General features: G+C 35.2%; 3 protein-coding genes across 4 annotated transcripts; 1 reads left to right on the top strand and 2 right to left on the bottom strand.

The window, feature by feature from the left end:
- Positions 1–3,524: 3,524 nt before the first annotated feature.
- LOC142534237 (pseudo histidine-containing phosphotransfer protein 6-like) lies at positions 3,525–4,795 on the bottom strand. The gene is made up of 4 exons (XM_075641172.1): positions 4,502–4,795; positions 4,271–4,401; positions 4,038–4,181; positions 3,525–3,857 (listed from the first exon to the last, which is right to left on the bottom strand). Exons 1-4 carry the CDS (start codon positions 4,568–4,570, stop codon positions 3,716–3,718), a joined length of 486 nt encoding a protein of 161 aa, XP_075497287.1. The 5' UTR covers positions 4,571–4,795; the 3' UTR covers positions 3,525–3,715.
- Positions 4,796–11,392: 6,597 nt separating this feature from the next.
- On the top strand, positions 11,393–13,776 carry LOC142534231 (protein POST-ILLUMINATION CHLOROPHYLL FLUORESCENCE INCREASE, chloroplastic-like). 2 transcript variants are annotated; one of them, XM_075641163.1, is made up of 8 exons: positions 11,393–11,608; positions 11,930–12,062; positions 12,209–12,293; positions 12,370–12,448; positions 12,687–12,800; positions 12,878–12,990; positions 13,080–13,190; positions 13,469–13,776. In XM_075641163.1, exons 1-8 carry the CDS (start codon positions 11,533–11,535, stop codon positions 13,586–13,588), a joined length of 831 nt encoding a protein of 276 aa, XP_075497278.1. In that variant the 5' UTR covers positions 11,393–11,532; the 3' UTR covers positions 13,589–13,776. The 2 variants fall into 2 exon arrangements, with proteins under 2 accessions (XP_075497278.1, XP_075497279.1); XM_075641164.1 differs by lacking the exons at positions 11,393–11,608; positions 11,930–12,062 and having other exon boundaries at positions 12,195–12,293.
- A 404-nt stretch (positions 13,777–14,180) lies between these two features.
- On the bottom strand, positions 14,181–16,369 carry LOC142534230 (phosphatidylcholine:diacylglycerol cholinephosphotransferase 2-like). Its single transcript, XM_075641162.1, has 3 exons — positions 15,848–16,369; positions 15,301–15,438; positions 14,181–14,728 (listed from the first exon to the last, which is right to left on the bottom strand). Exons 1-3 carry the CDS (start codon positions 16,244–16,246, stop codon positions 14,426–14,428), a joined length of 840 nt encoding a protein of 279 aa, XP_075497277.1. The 5' UTR covers positions 16,247–16,369; the 3' UTR covers positions 14,181–14,425.
- Positions 16,370–16,664: the final 295 nt, after the last annotated feature.

Here is a 16,664-nt window from a genome sequence, read left to right as displayed (position 1 = left end):
TAATCTCAAATAATCGTTAATAAGTGATTAAGTTTAAATTAATTATGATTTGATGTCATCTTTTAGGAAACGTTCATTTGTTCAGTGGGTGGCGAGGCATAATTAATGCATTGACCAACCAACCATTCATCCATCTGTATCAGTTTTTCCGCCGAAAATTTGGCAGTCCGAAAACTTTTTTTTACACAAAAACTCTTCTGACGGTTTTACGGATCAATTTCGTGAGTCAAATATTTTATTTGGATCATTCATAAAAAAATATTAATTTTTATGTTAAGAGTATTACTTTTTATTGTAAATATAGGTAGGATTTGTTGGGTGCAATAATTGTCTCTGTTTGGTAGAGCGATCGAACCGTGGTGCTTGAGCTGCTGTGCGGTTTAAATAATTTGAGTTGCACCATTACTACTAGCCATAGCTGTTGGTAAAGCGGTAAGCACTCGGTCCTATAATTGGTATCAGAGCCAAGGTCACAGGTTCGATTCTCATTGATTGCAAGGAGTGCAATTATTGGGAGGGAGATTGTTGGGTGCAATAATTGTCCATGTTTGGTAGAGCGATCGAACCGTGGTGCTTGAGCTGCTGTGCGGTTTAAAAGATTTGACTTGCACCATTACTACTAGCTATAGCTTTTGGTAAAGCGGTAAGCACTCGGTCCTACAGGATTGACCCGTTCGTGAGATCGTCTCACAAGAGACTTATTTTTTTTTGTATTCTATTTGAAATTATTATATGAACAAACCTTAGTTTCAACACTGATGCATCACATAATTTCACAGATTCGTGGTGTGCAGTCAATTTTGAGCTTTCGTCTCTTCTATAATTCAGCTCAGAACTCTTATCATTTTGTGTAAAAGATAGACATTACTGTTTTTAATTTTTAATTTTATTTTAATTATTGGAGTAGTTTTTTTATCTCTCAATTTATTATCTTCATATTATCTATATATCTATACTATATAATATTTTAGTAATAGTAGAAACAAAAATCTTGTCTTGATATAATTTTTAGAATTTCGTGCCTCTTTTCAGTTTTTAGACTCCCATTTCCTTTTTCTTGTGAGTAAATTTTCATGTGACGGTCTCACGAATCTTTATCTGTGAGAGATAGGTCAACCTTATCGATATTCACAATAAAAAATAATACTCTTAGCATAAAAAGTGATACTTTTTTATGGATGACCAAAATAAGATATCCGTCTCACAAAATACGATCCGTGAGATCGTCTCACACAAGTTTTTGCCTTTTCTTATATGCGCAGCTAAAATGATATATATTAAAAAAATTTAAAAAATTTTTAAAAATCAGAAAAATTCAAAATTTCAAGTTCAAATTTCAACGCGTGCACATGAGAGCTAGTATTGATAACTTATTATCTCATCTTACAATTTTTTAGCTCCTTATTTTTTTTACACGAACAATTAAATTTATGTCAAAAATCTAAAAAAACTTATTAAAAATCAAAGCTAGTACACATAATTTATTCTCTCATCGTACAATTTATTATAAAAAAGTTTCAACAAAATAGAAATTTGCAGCTGCCGTGAGTGGATATAGAGCTCATATATTGAAAATGAAACACCGCAAATCTCGAGTATTCTTGAATCTTGATGCTTGTTTTTCATCAATTAGGATAATGGATTAGTCCCTAACAACAAATTAAATACGGCTAACTTTAGATTTTCTCGCACGTAATTTGAAGTTTGGATCCCTGATTTCCGTCGTTATTGATTGATACTTTGCCGCACAATAATAAGAGTTAGTCTATGCTAAAATCATGAATAAATCTCTGTATTTTTATAAAAATTGACATATATGTTAATGATTCAAGGACTAACATTTGACCATATCATAGAGCGATGAATGAGAATACTTTTAGGTTATAAACAGTACAAGAAATATATCATCTCCATAGAGCGAGGAATGATAATACTTTTAGGTTATAAACACAAGAAACCTATCTCCTAAATGAGTTGTCTGTTAGGTGGTATAATCTCTTGAGTTTATAAGACACTTTTTATTATTTTAATATATACAATTGTAACAATACTTCTGACGCAAATGGCATTTATTATACGAGTAAGTCTCTTATGAGACGATTTCACGAATCTTTAACTGTGAGACCGGTCAACCCTACCAATATCACTACAAGAAAAAGATCTACGACAAAGGTTTTTCACCGTTGTCATAGGTCTTTTAAAACTGTTGTTAAAGCCCATGTTGTTAAAGGGTGCGCTCAAAGACAACGGTTTTTTTCCGTTGTTGTAGCTACAATTTGTCGCCTACAAAATTACCGACGAATTTATGTAAAACCGTCGCTATTTAGCGACGGATTACAAAACTGTTGCCTACAAATGTAGCGACGGAAATAAAAAACCGTTTTGCTTATGCATTCCGTCCCTACCTTAGCGACGGTTGTATCATGATGTCTGTCGCTAATATTTTCGATAAATTAAAAAAAATTACTTTTAATAAATTAATAAATCTAAAAAAACTTACAATACTACTATGATAACATAATTCCTGATCTTAACTAACACTTAAAAATTTACCAAAAATTAAATGAAAAAAATTACATTATATCGAAACTAAAATCGTGTAAGAGATGAAAATTTTAAGTGTTGTGAAGTGGTAAAATTGTGTAAGAGAAAAAAAATTTTAAGTGTTGTGAAGTGGTAAAATTGTGTAAGAGAGAAAAATTTTAAGTGTTGTGAGGTGGGGGTAAGAAAATGGATCGAAAGGGGCGGTATTTATAGAATATTTTTCGACGGTTATTTGTTTAAACCGTCGTTTTAATGATAAAACAGTCGCTAATTATGGCGGTTTTTGCAAAATTTAAATTTTGCGACGGTTTGAATTATAACCGTCGCTAAATTTAGCGACGGTAAGGCTTTAACAGTCGCTAATATTAGCGACGGGTTTAGTAAAATTGTCGCTAAGTGAAAACATGCGACTGTTTTCTTTAACCGTCGCAATTTTAAAATAGCGACGGTTTTGATTTAACCGTCGCCAAATATGGCGACGATTTTGCAAAAACCGTCGCTAAATATGTCAACAGCTTACACAAACCATTGTCGATTGTCTAAAAAACACGCTAATAAATAACAGTTCACAGAACCGTTGTCATAAATGCTCAAAGACAACGGTTTTATAGAACCGTTGTCATTGACCCTAAAAACCGTTGTCTTTTGAGGGGTCAAAAGACAACGGTTTTCATAAAATCGTTGTCTTTTGCTTAAAAAAACGCTCTACGACAACGGTTTTAACTAAAACCGTTGTTAAAAAGTTTATTAACAACGATTTTAGTTAAAACCGTTGTCGTATGTGTGTTGTTGATTTAAAAATTTCTTGTAGTGTATTCACAATAAAAAGTAATACTCTTGGCATAAAAAGTAATATTTTTCATGGATGACCCAAATAAGAGATCCATCTCACAAAATACGACCCGTGAGACAGGGTCACACAAGTTTTTGACTTATTACACACTACTGATTAAAGAGAAGTCATTAATGTTTTGATTTTTCTGATGTTACAATTCGAACACTCGATACTTGAATCTGTGGTAAAGAATCCCTCGATGCAAACATTAGAAAGAGGCTATTTTAAAGAAACTAATTAATGTGGGATATCTTTTTATTGATTCTTAGGAGATCGCTTCAACACTTTTTCCCTAGGTATTAAAATGCATGTCTCCTGCTGAGTGATCTTTGTGAGTTAAGTTGTAGGGTTATTTGGCTGCATGGGGTATCTGATTGCTGATGCCAGGATTCTGTGCTGTTCAATCTGAAACAGTTCATGCAGTTTGCTCTTGAGGTAGCAGTACTCGTGTTCCAAAATTTCCAATGCTCTCAAACAGCTGGCAATACCAAATCAATGAATCAGTTCTTTCTGACAACGTACGTAGTTGCCAAAAAAGAAAGTGAACTCTAGTGGAACACAATCTTTCATGGTAAGAAAAATGCAAAGACATGTATAATTCTGGTAGATGATACTTGTAATAATAGGAGTGTTTTCTAATGCACAAAGAGGGAACAACCCGGGTCTGTTATTTTGCTGGGAAATGGCACGGAAGGCGACGCACACATTTCGAACTCTTTTGGCACCAATGCTGGAACTGCTCCCCACCAGCTGATTCAAATGGATTCCTATTTTCTTGTAATCCAACAACTCTATATCCACCCTAAACACACACACACACACAGAAACCATAATTTACACAAACCCACATTCAAGAATCAAATGACAACAAAGGATCGAATTAATACGTACAGCAACTCTCTGAGGTTTCTCAAGAGTTTCTCCGTCTCGTGAAAATATATGTTGACCACCTCAGAAACGAAGTCCGGAGACGATTCATCTTGCAGCTGTTGCAACTGCAAGAACTGCTCGTCCAACACACCCTGACAAACATCAAGATTTTTTGAATACAGTTCAATCATACATGTATACTGAACCCAAGAAAGAATAGATTTTGACGATGAGTCAACAAGGAAAATAGACCTGGTGGAAGAGTAAATTGAGCAGCCTGTTCATGTCGGCCCGTAACAGCTCCTCATTGAGACCCAACATCCACAGCGGTAGACCCGTCTTGTCTGATTTCTAAATTTGAATCCCACAAGCCTATTTACGCAGAACAAGTCAAAGATGAAAAGAAACAGAGATCACGATCAAATTTTCGTTCTTCTTTTCACCTTTCCTCGAGGTTTATTAATGGAGAATTTGCCGCTCTTCGCCGGTTTAGGAGTTGGTTACTTGTGGTGATGTAATTGCAAGCTAAGGGGCGGTTAATTTAAAGAGTGGCGATGGATTATAGCACCAAGTTAATGATTTAGTCTGACATATCTCTTGTGAGACGATTTCACGAATCTTTACCCGTGAAACGGTTCAATCCTAACGATAATACTTTTAGCATAGAAATAATATTTTTTTATGGATGACCCAAATAAGAGATCCGTCTCACACAATACGACTCATGAGACCGTCTCACACAAGTTTTTGCCTTTATTATATTGATTAAAAGGTCTTGTGATCCAATCCTATTGTTTCTGTCTTCTCAGTTGAGTTTGTTACACATAACTAATAAGTACAATTTACTTGATCGAAATGTTTTACAGGTTACTATGTTGATATGCTGATTTACTCAAAATATAGAAAAAAAATGTAGCGAAAACGAGTGTTTCGTTGAAAAAAATAAATGATTTAGTCTATGTTATATTATTTTTTTAGAAATTTTTATTTATCATTACTAATAAGGAATAAATAAAATGTTAAAATCGCTAATTTGAATATAATAAGCGTTTTTATTTTAATATAAAAACATGTTTCTTAATTTAATTTAACTCCCACATTTATTAAATTAAATTAAATTCACGTTCAAATTATATTTAGTGTAGGAAGTTATTGGCAGGGGTAGGGGGCGTGGTGGAAATCGAGATGAATGTGGGGAATCTACACGACCAAAGTTGGTATTTAGTCCTTCCAAAATTAGTGGCAGATACTAGGTTAGGATGTCTCCAATTATTTTATTAAAATGAAATTCCATTTCAAATTTGTATGTTGGTAATTTATATTTATCTAGATTTGATAACACTATAAAAAAAAAAATAGCTTTTCGCAGCGCACTATTAACAATACACAATAAAGACACGTTGTTAATAGTATTATTGTGAGGATTCAGACGCTAATCAAGTTCATAATCAATATTGGGACAATTTAATCAATTATAATAAACATAGTCTAATTTTTTTTTAAACGCGGAACGTAATGAAAATCATTCTAATATACATATCAGTATTCAAGCACAAGTTTGATACTATATACAATCATTCAAAACTCAGGTTCAACAACTAGCTATCACGTGTCCAAACCCTATCTACAGCAACGTCAAAGTCCGTGGTCTCCACTCTATTCATGATCTCTCGTCATCTCCTCGACCCTGATCTTGTCCCACCTGTTGTCATGCACACATACAAACACGACAACAGCCGGATAATTCCGGTGAGAATATAATCCCAGTATAAATCAACGAACATGCAATCATATATATAATACACATAAAAGCATGGACATATAACAGCAATATGTATCAAAATCTGAAACATAATCAATATAAAACTGTCGACAATGCTCGTGACTCTACGACTCAGACTAGACTCAATCATAGTCTAGGGATCCCAGTTTCCAGACGTTGGCATTCCTATATCGACCAACAGTAATAGAAGAAACTCCGATTCTATCCACGTCGATATAACCAAACATCCAGTGTCTTGACCTATCCGTCACAGACTGTGGCACTATTGCCAATACACTATCTTGTGACATCGTGCAATGTGCCCGTGGCGATCCCACCACTATCAGGCACTTCTGTCACAAGATCACTCGTCTAATACTCGTCTAATACATGCTTCCTATAAATCAATAGAACAACATATAAAATCAAATCAATGCATATAACAACAATAAGTATGTGATTTAGGGAAACTCAAGTATATCCTAGTTGAGTCGATCTCCCACTACCCCATTAACTTATACCTTTCTTTCGTAATCTCGATCTAAAGAATTGGAAGTTCTGAATTCAAGACTGTCTCTGTCAATCTGAAATGACATATCGAGAATAATAATATCAACATTCCATTCTCAATTCAATACTGAATCTGATCAATTTGAATCTAATTCAAATCAACGGTTTAACGGCACAATCCCGATATCCCCATCAGTACAATATCAACAGATATCAATTACAAATCATAACCAATAGTCAAAATAATCCATGATCGTAGAAATTTGAATAATTTCAATCCAATATCTGAAAAATCATAACAATTGCATAAACGGTCTGTTCTTCGATCTGACTTCAAATATACGATTACTGATATCGCAAGAACACCTTATATGAATCATATCTAATTCTTTTAATCTCCTAATTTCAAATCATGTCAGAAATCAATAAAACTTACGTCCTGTTGTAGCCGTTGACGAGAGGATCACAGAACTGTGTTCGGATTAAAAATCGGATCACGGTACATGCAAAATCACAATTCTAGTATCAAATGAAGCTTGAGAGAAATTTTCTGGAAAGTCTCGACTCTTTCTTCCTGTAGATGCCGAGGGAGATGAGAATATATATCTCAAGCAAGCATGGTATGCCAAGTGTCCCACTCAAGCCAATATTGCACTTTAGACCCTGAATTCTTCACTATTTGCAATTTGGTCCTCAAAACTCTTTTTAATTCCATTTCAATCCTAATTAATTAAAAAAATCGTGGAATCTAATTCATCATTCCAAAATTCGTAAATTAAATAATTTCGGATTAAAATGATATAATCTCGAGCCTTACAATTATTAACAGCGTACATGTTTATGTGCGCTGTTAATATTACAAAAAATTAAAAAAAAATCGTGTGTAGACATTAACGGCGTACATTAATCGCACACCGTCAATATTATTGTTTACGACATGCATATTATTACACGCTGTGAAAATGGGCGTCCAATTTCATTTGATTCATGACATGCATATTTAGTGACGGTAAATAAAACTGTCGCAATTTTTAAATTAAAACCGTCGCTATGTTTACCGACTTGAACCATCTTACAATATCATGTTAAAATCCAATGAAAATGCCTAAATTATATTTTAAAAAAGAAAGAAAGACACATACCTAAAACTGATTATACATATAGAATCAAGAATGAAAAAAAAAAGATATAAGACCAAAAATACAATTTTTTCTTTACATATATTCAAGTTTGAAATATTTATATAAGAACTATTTGAGCTCGATGTGATCAAACTTGGATCTAAACCAGCTCCAAAATCAATTCTACAGCAAGTTAAAGCTTCACCGGTAGAATTTTTTTTTTCAAAACAACGTCGTGTAATTGGGAGTGCTCGACTTTGGTTAGAATCAATATCATGACTACCTCACTCATTTGGAAAATGATAATGTATAATAATTATATTTATTCATATAAAAATAATTTAAAATTGAAGAAAAAGGTTTCTTAATATAATATTATGAAACTATTTACGAAGCCTGGGTGATATATATATATATAGATCAGTGGCCAAAAAGGTTGGCGTGCATTTAGGCAGAAACCTGGCTGCAGGAGTGTGCGGCGGTAATGCCTGACTCCCATCCCTCCCGACAGATGCCTGTGCATGCAGCCATTGCCCATTCGTTCACTCATTCACATTTCTGCTCTTAAATTAATTAACCCCACCTGACAGACTTTTCCCACACACGTCCCCCCTACTGAACGAAGCATTGTTTTCTCCGGTATTGTTATTTTATAATATAAAATGGTAAACCTTTTAGCATCGTGGTTTGAGCACAGGTTTCAGGCGCCTGGTGAAAGAAAGGAGGACTGGTAATGATTTTTGACAACGCAGGAGAGTTAGTGGACACATAGCGGGCATGGTGGTACATTTTCATTAGTTTTCCACCTTCTCTTTTCGTTTCTTTTTCCATTTCTTCTATGAAAGAGTTGCCTCTTTCTTGGAGAATTTCTTTACATTATGGATGTGCTATATATATATATATTGGGATATAGTAATTTTCTTTAGGTGCAGCGCCAAATGAACAAAAACTCAAAAGTATTGGAAAACAAGTAGGAACTCGTTTGCCTAAGGATGGACTGATCCAAAAGCCCATCTTTGCTTGTGGTTTGTGGTGGGCAACTTGACATCGGAGGCCAACCCTATGGCTTGAAGAAACCGAAACCATGTCATATCGATTTGCCACCATTCGATCCCATGCCTCGCCGAGTACTCGAAGGCGTGGTGATTATTATGCTAACCCTCACCAAACGCAAGCAATGTACCCACCTAGAAATTCAAATTCAATTCAGTAATGGAGATGATCAATTAATTGTTTCCAAGAATGATAATCCCACAAGCAATGGACAGTTGACGATTTCATTTCCGGTTCCGGACTTTGCAACTTTAAAGAATAGATAGATAAAAAAGCAAAGGTACCAATTATTTCGAGATAGATCATCACCCGTATTCCACGCTTGTTTTCCCCAAACATGGCAAGCCGAGTTCACCAGCCAAGTGATTTGGTACACCCACACGATTCTCACACCCTGCGATACAAGAAATACCATAATGACATTAACAATCCACATTTAGCTGTTATGATTAAATCATAAACTTCTTTTAATGCTAATATTGTCCAAATATCATATAGTTTTGCTTTGTACATCAACATTTTACGCAATAAAAGTACTGTCTATTGGGAAGATCTCAGTTTCAACGAAATCCCTTGCAAGAGCTGCTACCTTCTAGCCTCCAATATTCGAAATAGTATTAAGGCTCCAAAAATAAATAAATATGAACGGCCAACTACAGTTTTGTCGATTCTACCCGTTCAGGTAGGATTGAATAGGAGGATGACAGATTTTCAAAGTCAATGGAACAAAATTTATATTCGACTGTGAAAGTGAGTCTCATATTGCATGCTATTTAAAGAAACTTGTAAAAGAGTTGTTTCTCCAAATCACCAACATTGTAGTAATGAACAGTAGTGCCACTTCCCAGTGTAGGGGAACCCTCCGAGGGCATATAGTAGAGGGCCTCAAGAGCAATCGGATAGACAACATAAGTTCTTTGAAGAAACTTGTGCAAGGGTTGTTTCTCCAAATCACCAACTTTGTTGGGATTCCCGCATTGCAAAATATACCCATGAACACTCGCGAGAGATTGTGTATATGTTTATATTCAAACAATTGGAATACTGAAAATACCCTTTCAGTTATACTGCTGGTATCGAAAGCCAACTCATGTTGCTGAACCAGAATCCTTCGAGGGGGCTGTGAGGGTTTTTCTCTGTATCACAAAACTGATATTTGTGGTACCGATGTGTGCTCACTCAGTCAGTTGGATTTCAAGACAAAAAACAAAGCGCAAATCTTTTTCCTTTTTGTTTTCCTTTTTTTATTGATTCTACATCATGCGAAATCTTGGTTCTGTGGTACCAGGCAAAAGAATCCAACTTGAAGGGCTTGAACACCACAGTACGCGAAGAAGTATTCCAGCAATTTGGAAAGCTTGAAACTCCGGTGAGAAAGATTTCTGTGGAAAGAAAGCGTGATGTCCAAAAGGCCCGAGATGGCATACAATCCTACGGCAACAGAAAATGCTCCCCAATTGAATGTGAATGGAGCGGCAATACACAGCAAATGCATAGCCACAAGTACCCCAACTGTGGCCATATCCAAAGAATTCCACTTTCTGCCCCAATAAATATTCTTCCTCCCCTTAACTACAACATCAGATAGCAAAATCATGCCAAAGCTAGAATCTTTTTCATTTCCCGGGACTGGAATTGATGCTGCACGGAAAATTATCAGGACCCTTGAACCGTTTCTGTTTCTCTATATAAATACACCGTGAATTAGTGAGTGATTTTTGTTTCTCAGGTCTCTCCAACCTACTGCATTTTGCATCACATCCAGTGCTACGTTGATGATGCATGAAAATCATTTCAAATCATTCATTCTGCACTGCACAATATTCTTCTTTATTTCCACATTAATATTTTTATTTTTTAATAATTATTTATAGTTTGATAACATCATAATAATTAAGTCTCATAATTTATATATTAAAATTTGAATTACTTATTTGAATTTTTTTATAATTTTAATAAAAATATTCATTTATTAAAAAAACATAAATTAGAAAGAATAAAATATGAACATTTTATATTAAATAAATAATACAATACAAAGCAAAATTATTGGTCCAAATCTGCTTGAATATACTAAAACTCAACAATAAATAATTTAGCCAAAAAGACTTGAAGCCGAAAATCAAGATAATGACAACTTTGGATCTTATTTTGAAGATATTTGAGGATTGAGATCCGATTTATTTTATATTTTTATGTTTTGTAATTTTGTTGTTTATTAGTTATTGTTTCGTAATATTTTTTGTTTGTCATACTTAATTTGCAATTTTTTAACGCATTAATAATTTACTTTGGTTGTTCGTTAAATTCATAGTTTTTATAGTTAATTAATTTCAATTCAAAGCCTTAAAATTTTTATAATTTTCAAATATATTAATTTAAAAATATTTATTTATAATTACAAAAAATAAAAAATAATACAAATTTTATTATTAATTAAAATATAACAAAACTACATGTACGAAACAAATTTTTTTTTTTCATTTTTTAATAGTTTTTACAATGCTGCGCCACATGTGGCACCAATCCGACGTCAAATGTGCTGCTTATTCTTAAAAAAAAAAAAAATAATAACAATAAGGCGACAGCAGGTTTTGTGGGGTTGAATTGGAGACTTTGCATGTATCTTGCGAGGCTGGTGATGAAAAGATCAAGATTTTTTAGGTTCACACAAGATATATGCAAGTCGCGCCTTTTGTCCTTTTCTGTTTGCTTAGAGATATTTGGGAGTGCAAAGTTTGTGTTGTGTGGTTGTGTTTATATCTCTATGAACCTCATCTCCTTCTTTATCTAAGTCCTCACTCCCCAGACAGATACATCTGTACATTGCTTGAGAAATGGCTGCGACAGCTGCTACAAGTGCTGCTCTGTTTAATTCTTCCAAACAAATAGTATCAAACTCTACTTCTTCAGGTACCCTTTTTTTTTAAAGAATAATGATCTCTATGCGATCTTGATTCGTTGTCTGATGTAACAAAGCATATAACTAGTCTGTAATTGCTTGGATTGGAATTAGATCAAGATCTTAGTGAATAGGATTCATGGTTGTGTATCGAATACAAATGAGTTGGAGAAAATTCATGTTTTTTATGGATAAAGAATGCTAAAATCACATATTTAACGTAGGAGTTTGATAAATTTTACTAATCATTACCACTAATTTTTCTAAAGCTTCATATTCATCAGTAATTATCATGAGTATCTTATGTTATCGAACATAAAATTTTCTTGTAGCCACTAGTTTTTGGGGGAGTTCTTTGCCTAGAAATTATCCAAGTAAGAGAAGATTAATTAAGATTAGAGGGCAAGTAATTGATGCTGCTGCTACTACTCCAGTTGCAGATGCCCCCATTATGGAAACTAAAGAGTAAGTTCATATAAATTTCACACCTCCATTTTTTTTACAAGATTAGAATGTCAGTTTTGAGTTTTGTTCAACTCTTTATCGGTCAAGACAATTGCATTCGTGTCCATGAACTCTCATGGTATAGTTTCTTGAATGCTGTTTTATAGTTATGTGCTTCCTAGATGGGCCACCTTTGATCTTGGAAGAGCTCCAGTCTACTGGAAGACCATGAACGGCCTTCCCCCTACTGCTGTATGTTAAATGTTTAGCTCAACTTTATTTCCTCTGTATTCTGTTCATGTGTGTGATTTCTTGGGAAAATTAACAGGGTGAGAGACTAAAGCTATTCTATAATCCTATGGCAAACAAACTTGTTCCCAACGAAGACTACGGAATTGCTTTTAATGGTAATTTCTCACGCTCCATCCAAAGTTGGCTTCAATAGACTTTGTTGCGCGTCACTCGCTTTCCAATAAACCATGAAGCTGGATCAATATTGTTGAAATGCAAATTCAATTATTGATGTCTTATGTGCTCGAATATATAAGCTTGTGAATGGTGCATTTACCACTCCATTGTTTATCTTGAATTATGTGCTGTATGTTTGCATGTGGGCGGCGTTCTGTTAATCGACGCATTCTGTAGGAGGGTTCAATCAGCCCATCATGTGTGGTGGTGAGCCACGAGTAATGCTCCAGAAAGTAAGAGGAAAAGCCGATCCTCCTTTTTACACAATCCAAATATGCATCCCAAAGCATGGTATACCCCTTGCACAAATTCAATCTAGTTTATAAATTGCGGCGTATTACATTCTCTTGATGTTCTCTATTTTTCAGCATTAAGTTTAATATTTTCATTTACGAATGGAGTCGATTGGGACGGTCCCTACAAGCTACAATTTCAAGTGCCAAAGGCTTGGCGGAATAGACCAATGGACTTTTTCTCTGAGGTGACAAACTGTTCTTAATCCTGTTTAGGGAATGTTTACCTGCCTTAATACCAACTATTTCATCGTAAACATTTAATTTTTGTTCGCAGGGTCTTGCCAAGGAGCTGAGCAAGGAAGGTGCATGTGACAAAGCAATATTTCCTGATAATAACATAGTGGTCACTAGATGTGCTATGATTGGTAACTTAACTTTGGAAGGAGTAAGTTACCCCTACTGTTCGGTGTGGCTGCCTATGTAGCACAACTACCGAAAGTGGTGCTTTTGGTTCTGTATCAGTAGCTTAAGTAGAGTACATACATGCGGAAGATTAACTCCACTGCCCCCATTTCGAAATGCAATATAAATTTTTTATTGTCTATGAAATCGAGAGGGCGATTTAGAACGTCTAAAAGATGCGTAGATGATTCATGTTTTGTTAAGCATCCAAAAGATAAAAGCATAAAAAAACCTGAAACTAAACTTTTGTCATGGATACAGGGTGACCGCTGCAATCTTGATCTCGTACCTGGATGTACTGATCCAAACTCGCTCCTTTTCAACCCACTGGCCAATGTGGACGATGGTTCTTGCCCTCCTTACTTAGATTCTGAGGACTAGCCACGACACATAGGATTCCAGCTCATACACCAGACGCTTTTCGCTGTGCGTGATTCTTAAAGGCTTGTCTGTAGAACACATCGAAATTGGTGACAGCATCAGTATATACATGTAACTTCTATTGGTTGGGCTGTGCTTGTATATAAAGCAACTTGGGATCAAATAAAGGCGTAATTCTACGTGATACAGCTCAGATTGTCAATCTTTGCAACTGAATATTGCATGTGAACATAAGACTGGTGATTGCTCAATCAACCCTTTGAAGGGTATTTTTGCTGTTCCTTAAGTTTCTGGATTTGTTGATCAAAACTCATTTTCAGTTTAAGACATGTTGGACTGAATTAGTCGCACAATTAGTTGTGTGATGTTCAGCAAATCAAAGGTTTCAAGACTTGTCCGAATCCCTAAATGTTAATTTGCAGCCTTGTTGGAGACAAGATTCATATTTAATAGTAATAAAGAAACTATTGGTCAAGATTTTAGTTACTGGTGGTAGGGAGCGGCCTAATTAATAGGATGCTCAATTGGATTTGGCTGCAAAAAATTAGGCCAGGTTAAATTTAAATCACCCATTTAGTATACCAGATGATAGGCATGAAACAAAAATACTAGCAACTTTCTGGGGAAAGATAGAACTGAGCAAATTCTTGCCACCTATTTACATGGTTCGATACATACATATACCTAAATCCTATTTCCAACTTCCAAGAAAATCACAAGCATCTTTACAAATCACACGAATTTAACGTTTCTAAACATTGCATTGCACATAGTTTCAAGATTCTTTTTCAAACATAACAGCTGAATATCTTGTGTTTGGGGAATTACACGAGCCACTTAAATCGTTTCATTACAGCTCACGCCATTTTCTTTCTTCTTATGTTCATACTTTCCGGCCAGAGAATCGAAGAGTATCCCAGCCCCAACACCAACTGCCAAGTCGATCGTGTAGTGACCTCTAGTAGTTAGTAACCTAACGACTTGCAAGACGTTTAGGGCATCAAATGTGTACGCGAATTCCCATCTTTGCATCCGTTTCATGTCTAAAGAAGCGATCACCGAGGCAGCTACATGGCCAGAATAAAACAAGAAAAATGACACATTCCCCACTGGAAAATCTGCACCTGAACCCAAGAATTCCTGTCAAGAAACGATCAAAACATCACAAATGCTTGTTTAGATCACATATGTAACAGATAGACAATACTGTGCAAGTTATTGTAAACCTTTGGTTAAATAACTCATGTTTCTTGTTTTAAAAGTATTAAAAATCCATGCTTGTCCCGTGAACTGGTTGACCTATAAGATATTTGATATCATATTTCCATCTATGCAATGAGATCACTCAATTATCGACTCAAACTTGATTCTGATGGAGCTCAAGCTGTTTGAACCATTGTTTAACTTGAGCTCGAGCATATGGAATTTAAGCTCGAGTGACCTTTGAGTTGCTCAAGTCTTATAGATAAGAGTTAAGTTACTTCAAGTTTTGTAAAAAAATATGAACTTTTTAAAAAATATGAACTTTTCATTCTTGACCAACTAGATCCTTAGTAATCGTGGATTGGATTTGAATTCACAACTCATGCATGGAACTCGACTCCATTTGTATTCAACCCGGTCAATATCTCAGTTATGCGAATAATCTTCCAAAAATTTGCATAAAAATTGAATTTTGAACATACTTTCAAGGAACATATATAAATAAGAACCTGGGGCACTGGAAGCTGTGTGACATATCCAAGAATTCCTCTACATGTGAACATGAACAGCGCTGATAAGGTAGCTCTTGGTCTTCCCTCAATCACAAAGGTACCTATTATGTAGGCCGTTTGCATGCCCACAAACACCTAAACCACAATGATTCGAAATTTGGAAAATCTCATTAAACAATTCAATTTTATAACTTGGTATACATTTTTTTAGTATGAACCATCAACTCCAAAGCAAGTCCATACTCAATCCTAGTCCGTGGGACCGTTTGCATTCAAAATATATTATTATATGTAGCAAATCTAAATATAATGTAAATAGAGCTTGTATCATATGTCAACATCAAAATTCAAAGGTAAATGCACCACCGCACTTTCTGCCATTTGCAATCAGCAACATCAACTGCAATGTGCAATTTACACATCGAATTAAAGTCAAACCCACCACTCAAAATTATTTACAAGTGAAAAAAAGCCCATAAATAGGCTAAAATGGAAAAAGTAGTAATTTTTTAATCGAGAGAATGAAATGCAATATTAAATTTACCGTATTAAGCCCAGCAAGAAGCGTATTGAGGTCGGGCTTGGTGGCGAGAGACCGGTGGAGGGCTGCGGTGGCGACAAAGCCCAGATCAAACGGCGGAGCAGTCGACGGAACCATGTTTAGCGTGTACTCAACCACCATGAAGAACAGGACGCAGGCAGCGAAGGCGAACGGCACGGGGTGATTCCTCGCAGTCCCGTACACGTCCCCCGCGGTCCATTTCAAGAAATGAGCGTTGCTCACGTGGCAACGGATATTTTTATCGAAGATCGAGGACGAGGTGAATCTTTTCTGGATCATGTCGGGAGAATCCGAGAGTTGCTTGTAGACGCCGTTGGTGGGTGCGGACTGTGTGGGTCTTTTGTTAGTAGAGGAACGGAGGCGGGTGGTGGCTCCGTTCATCTCCGGTGGTTGCTCCGATTGGCATGTGGAATAAAGGCAGAGGGCACTAGTTTGTGTGTATTTATGCGTGTGACGGATTATACAAGGTGGTGGTGGGGTTGAATGAATTGGTTGTGGAAATGGGAAATTTAAGTCAAAATAAGTTGAAATATATCATAAGTAGTTCCCATTACTTTTGATTTTCTTTTCTTTTTTTTTTAGTGGAGTAAATTTATACACCGACGCACGCATTGCAACTTGCATGCTTGTATAATATTTTTTATAATTCATTTGATTTATATTTAAATGAGGATCAAAATATAATTATAAAAAATAGCGAGAGACTACACTGTAATTTTGATATATAAATTAAAAAGTAAAGTGAAAAATAAAAAAATAAAAAATAATAAAAAAATGACTTAAACCGATAACATAAATC

Source organism: Primulina tabacum, unplaced genomic scaffold (assembly GCF_025594145.1).
Source record: "Primulina tabacum isolate GXHZ01 unplaced genomic scaffold, ASM2559414v2 Contig434, whole genome shotgun sequence".
NCBI classification, from domain to species: Eukaryota; Viridiplantae; Streptophyta; class Magnoliopsida; order Lamiales; family Gesneriaceae; genus Primulina; species Primulina tabacum.
This window is presented reverse-complemented; position numbering and strand designations above follow the sequence as displayed.

Excerpts from the sequence above, each read along its gene's own strand:
- LOC142534231 (XM_075641163.1), top strand. The coding sequence starts at position 11,533 with ATGGCTGCGACAGCTGCTACAAGTGCTGCTCTGTTTAATTCTTCCAAA. Across the intron at positions 11,609-11,929 it reads ATCAAACTCTACTTCTTCAG|CCACTAGTTTTTGGGGGAGT; the intron begins GTACCCTTTTTT and ends ATTTTCTTGTAG. Across the intron at positions 12,991-13,079 it reads CAATGGACTTTTTCTCTGAG|GGTCTTGCCAAGGAGCTGAG; the intron begins GTGACAAACTGT and ends TTTTGTTCGCAG.
- LOC142534237 (XM_075641172.1), bottom strand. The coding sequence starts at position 4,570 with ATGTTGGGTCTCAATGAGGAGCTGTTACGGGCCGACATGAACAGGCTG. Across the intron at positions 4,182-4,270 it reads AGAAACCTCAGAGAGTTGCT|GGTGGATATAGAGTTGTTGG; the intron begins GTACGTATTAAT and ends GTGTGTGTTTAG. Across the intron at positions 3,858-4,037 it reads CAGCAAAATAACAGACCCGG|CTGTTTGAGAGCATTGGAAA; the intron begins GTTGTTCCCTCT and ends TGGTATTGCCAG.
- LOC142534230 (XM_075641162.1), bottom strand. The coding sequence starts at position 16,246 with ATGAACGGAGCCACCACCCGCCTCCGTTCCTCTACTAACAAAAGACCC. Across the intron at positions 15,439-15,847 it reads TTCTTGCTGGGCTTAATACG|GTGTTTGTGGGCATGCAAAC; the intron begins GTAAATTTAATA and ends ATTGTGGTTTAG. Across the intron at positions 14,729-15,300 it reads CACAGCTTCCAGTGCCCCAG|GAATTCTTGGGTTCAGGTGC; the intron begins GTTCTTATTTAT and ends GTTTCTTGACAG.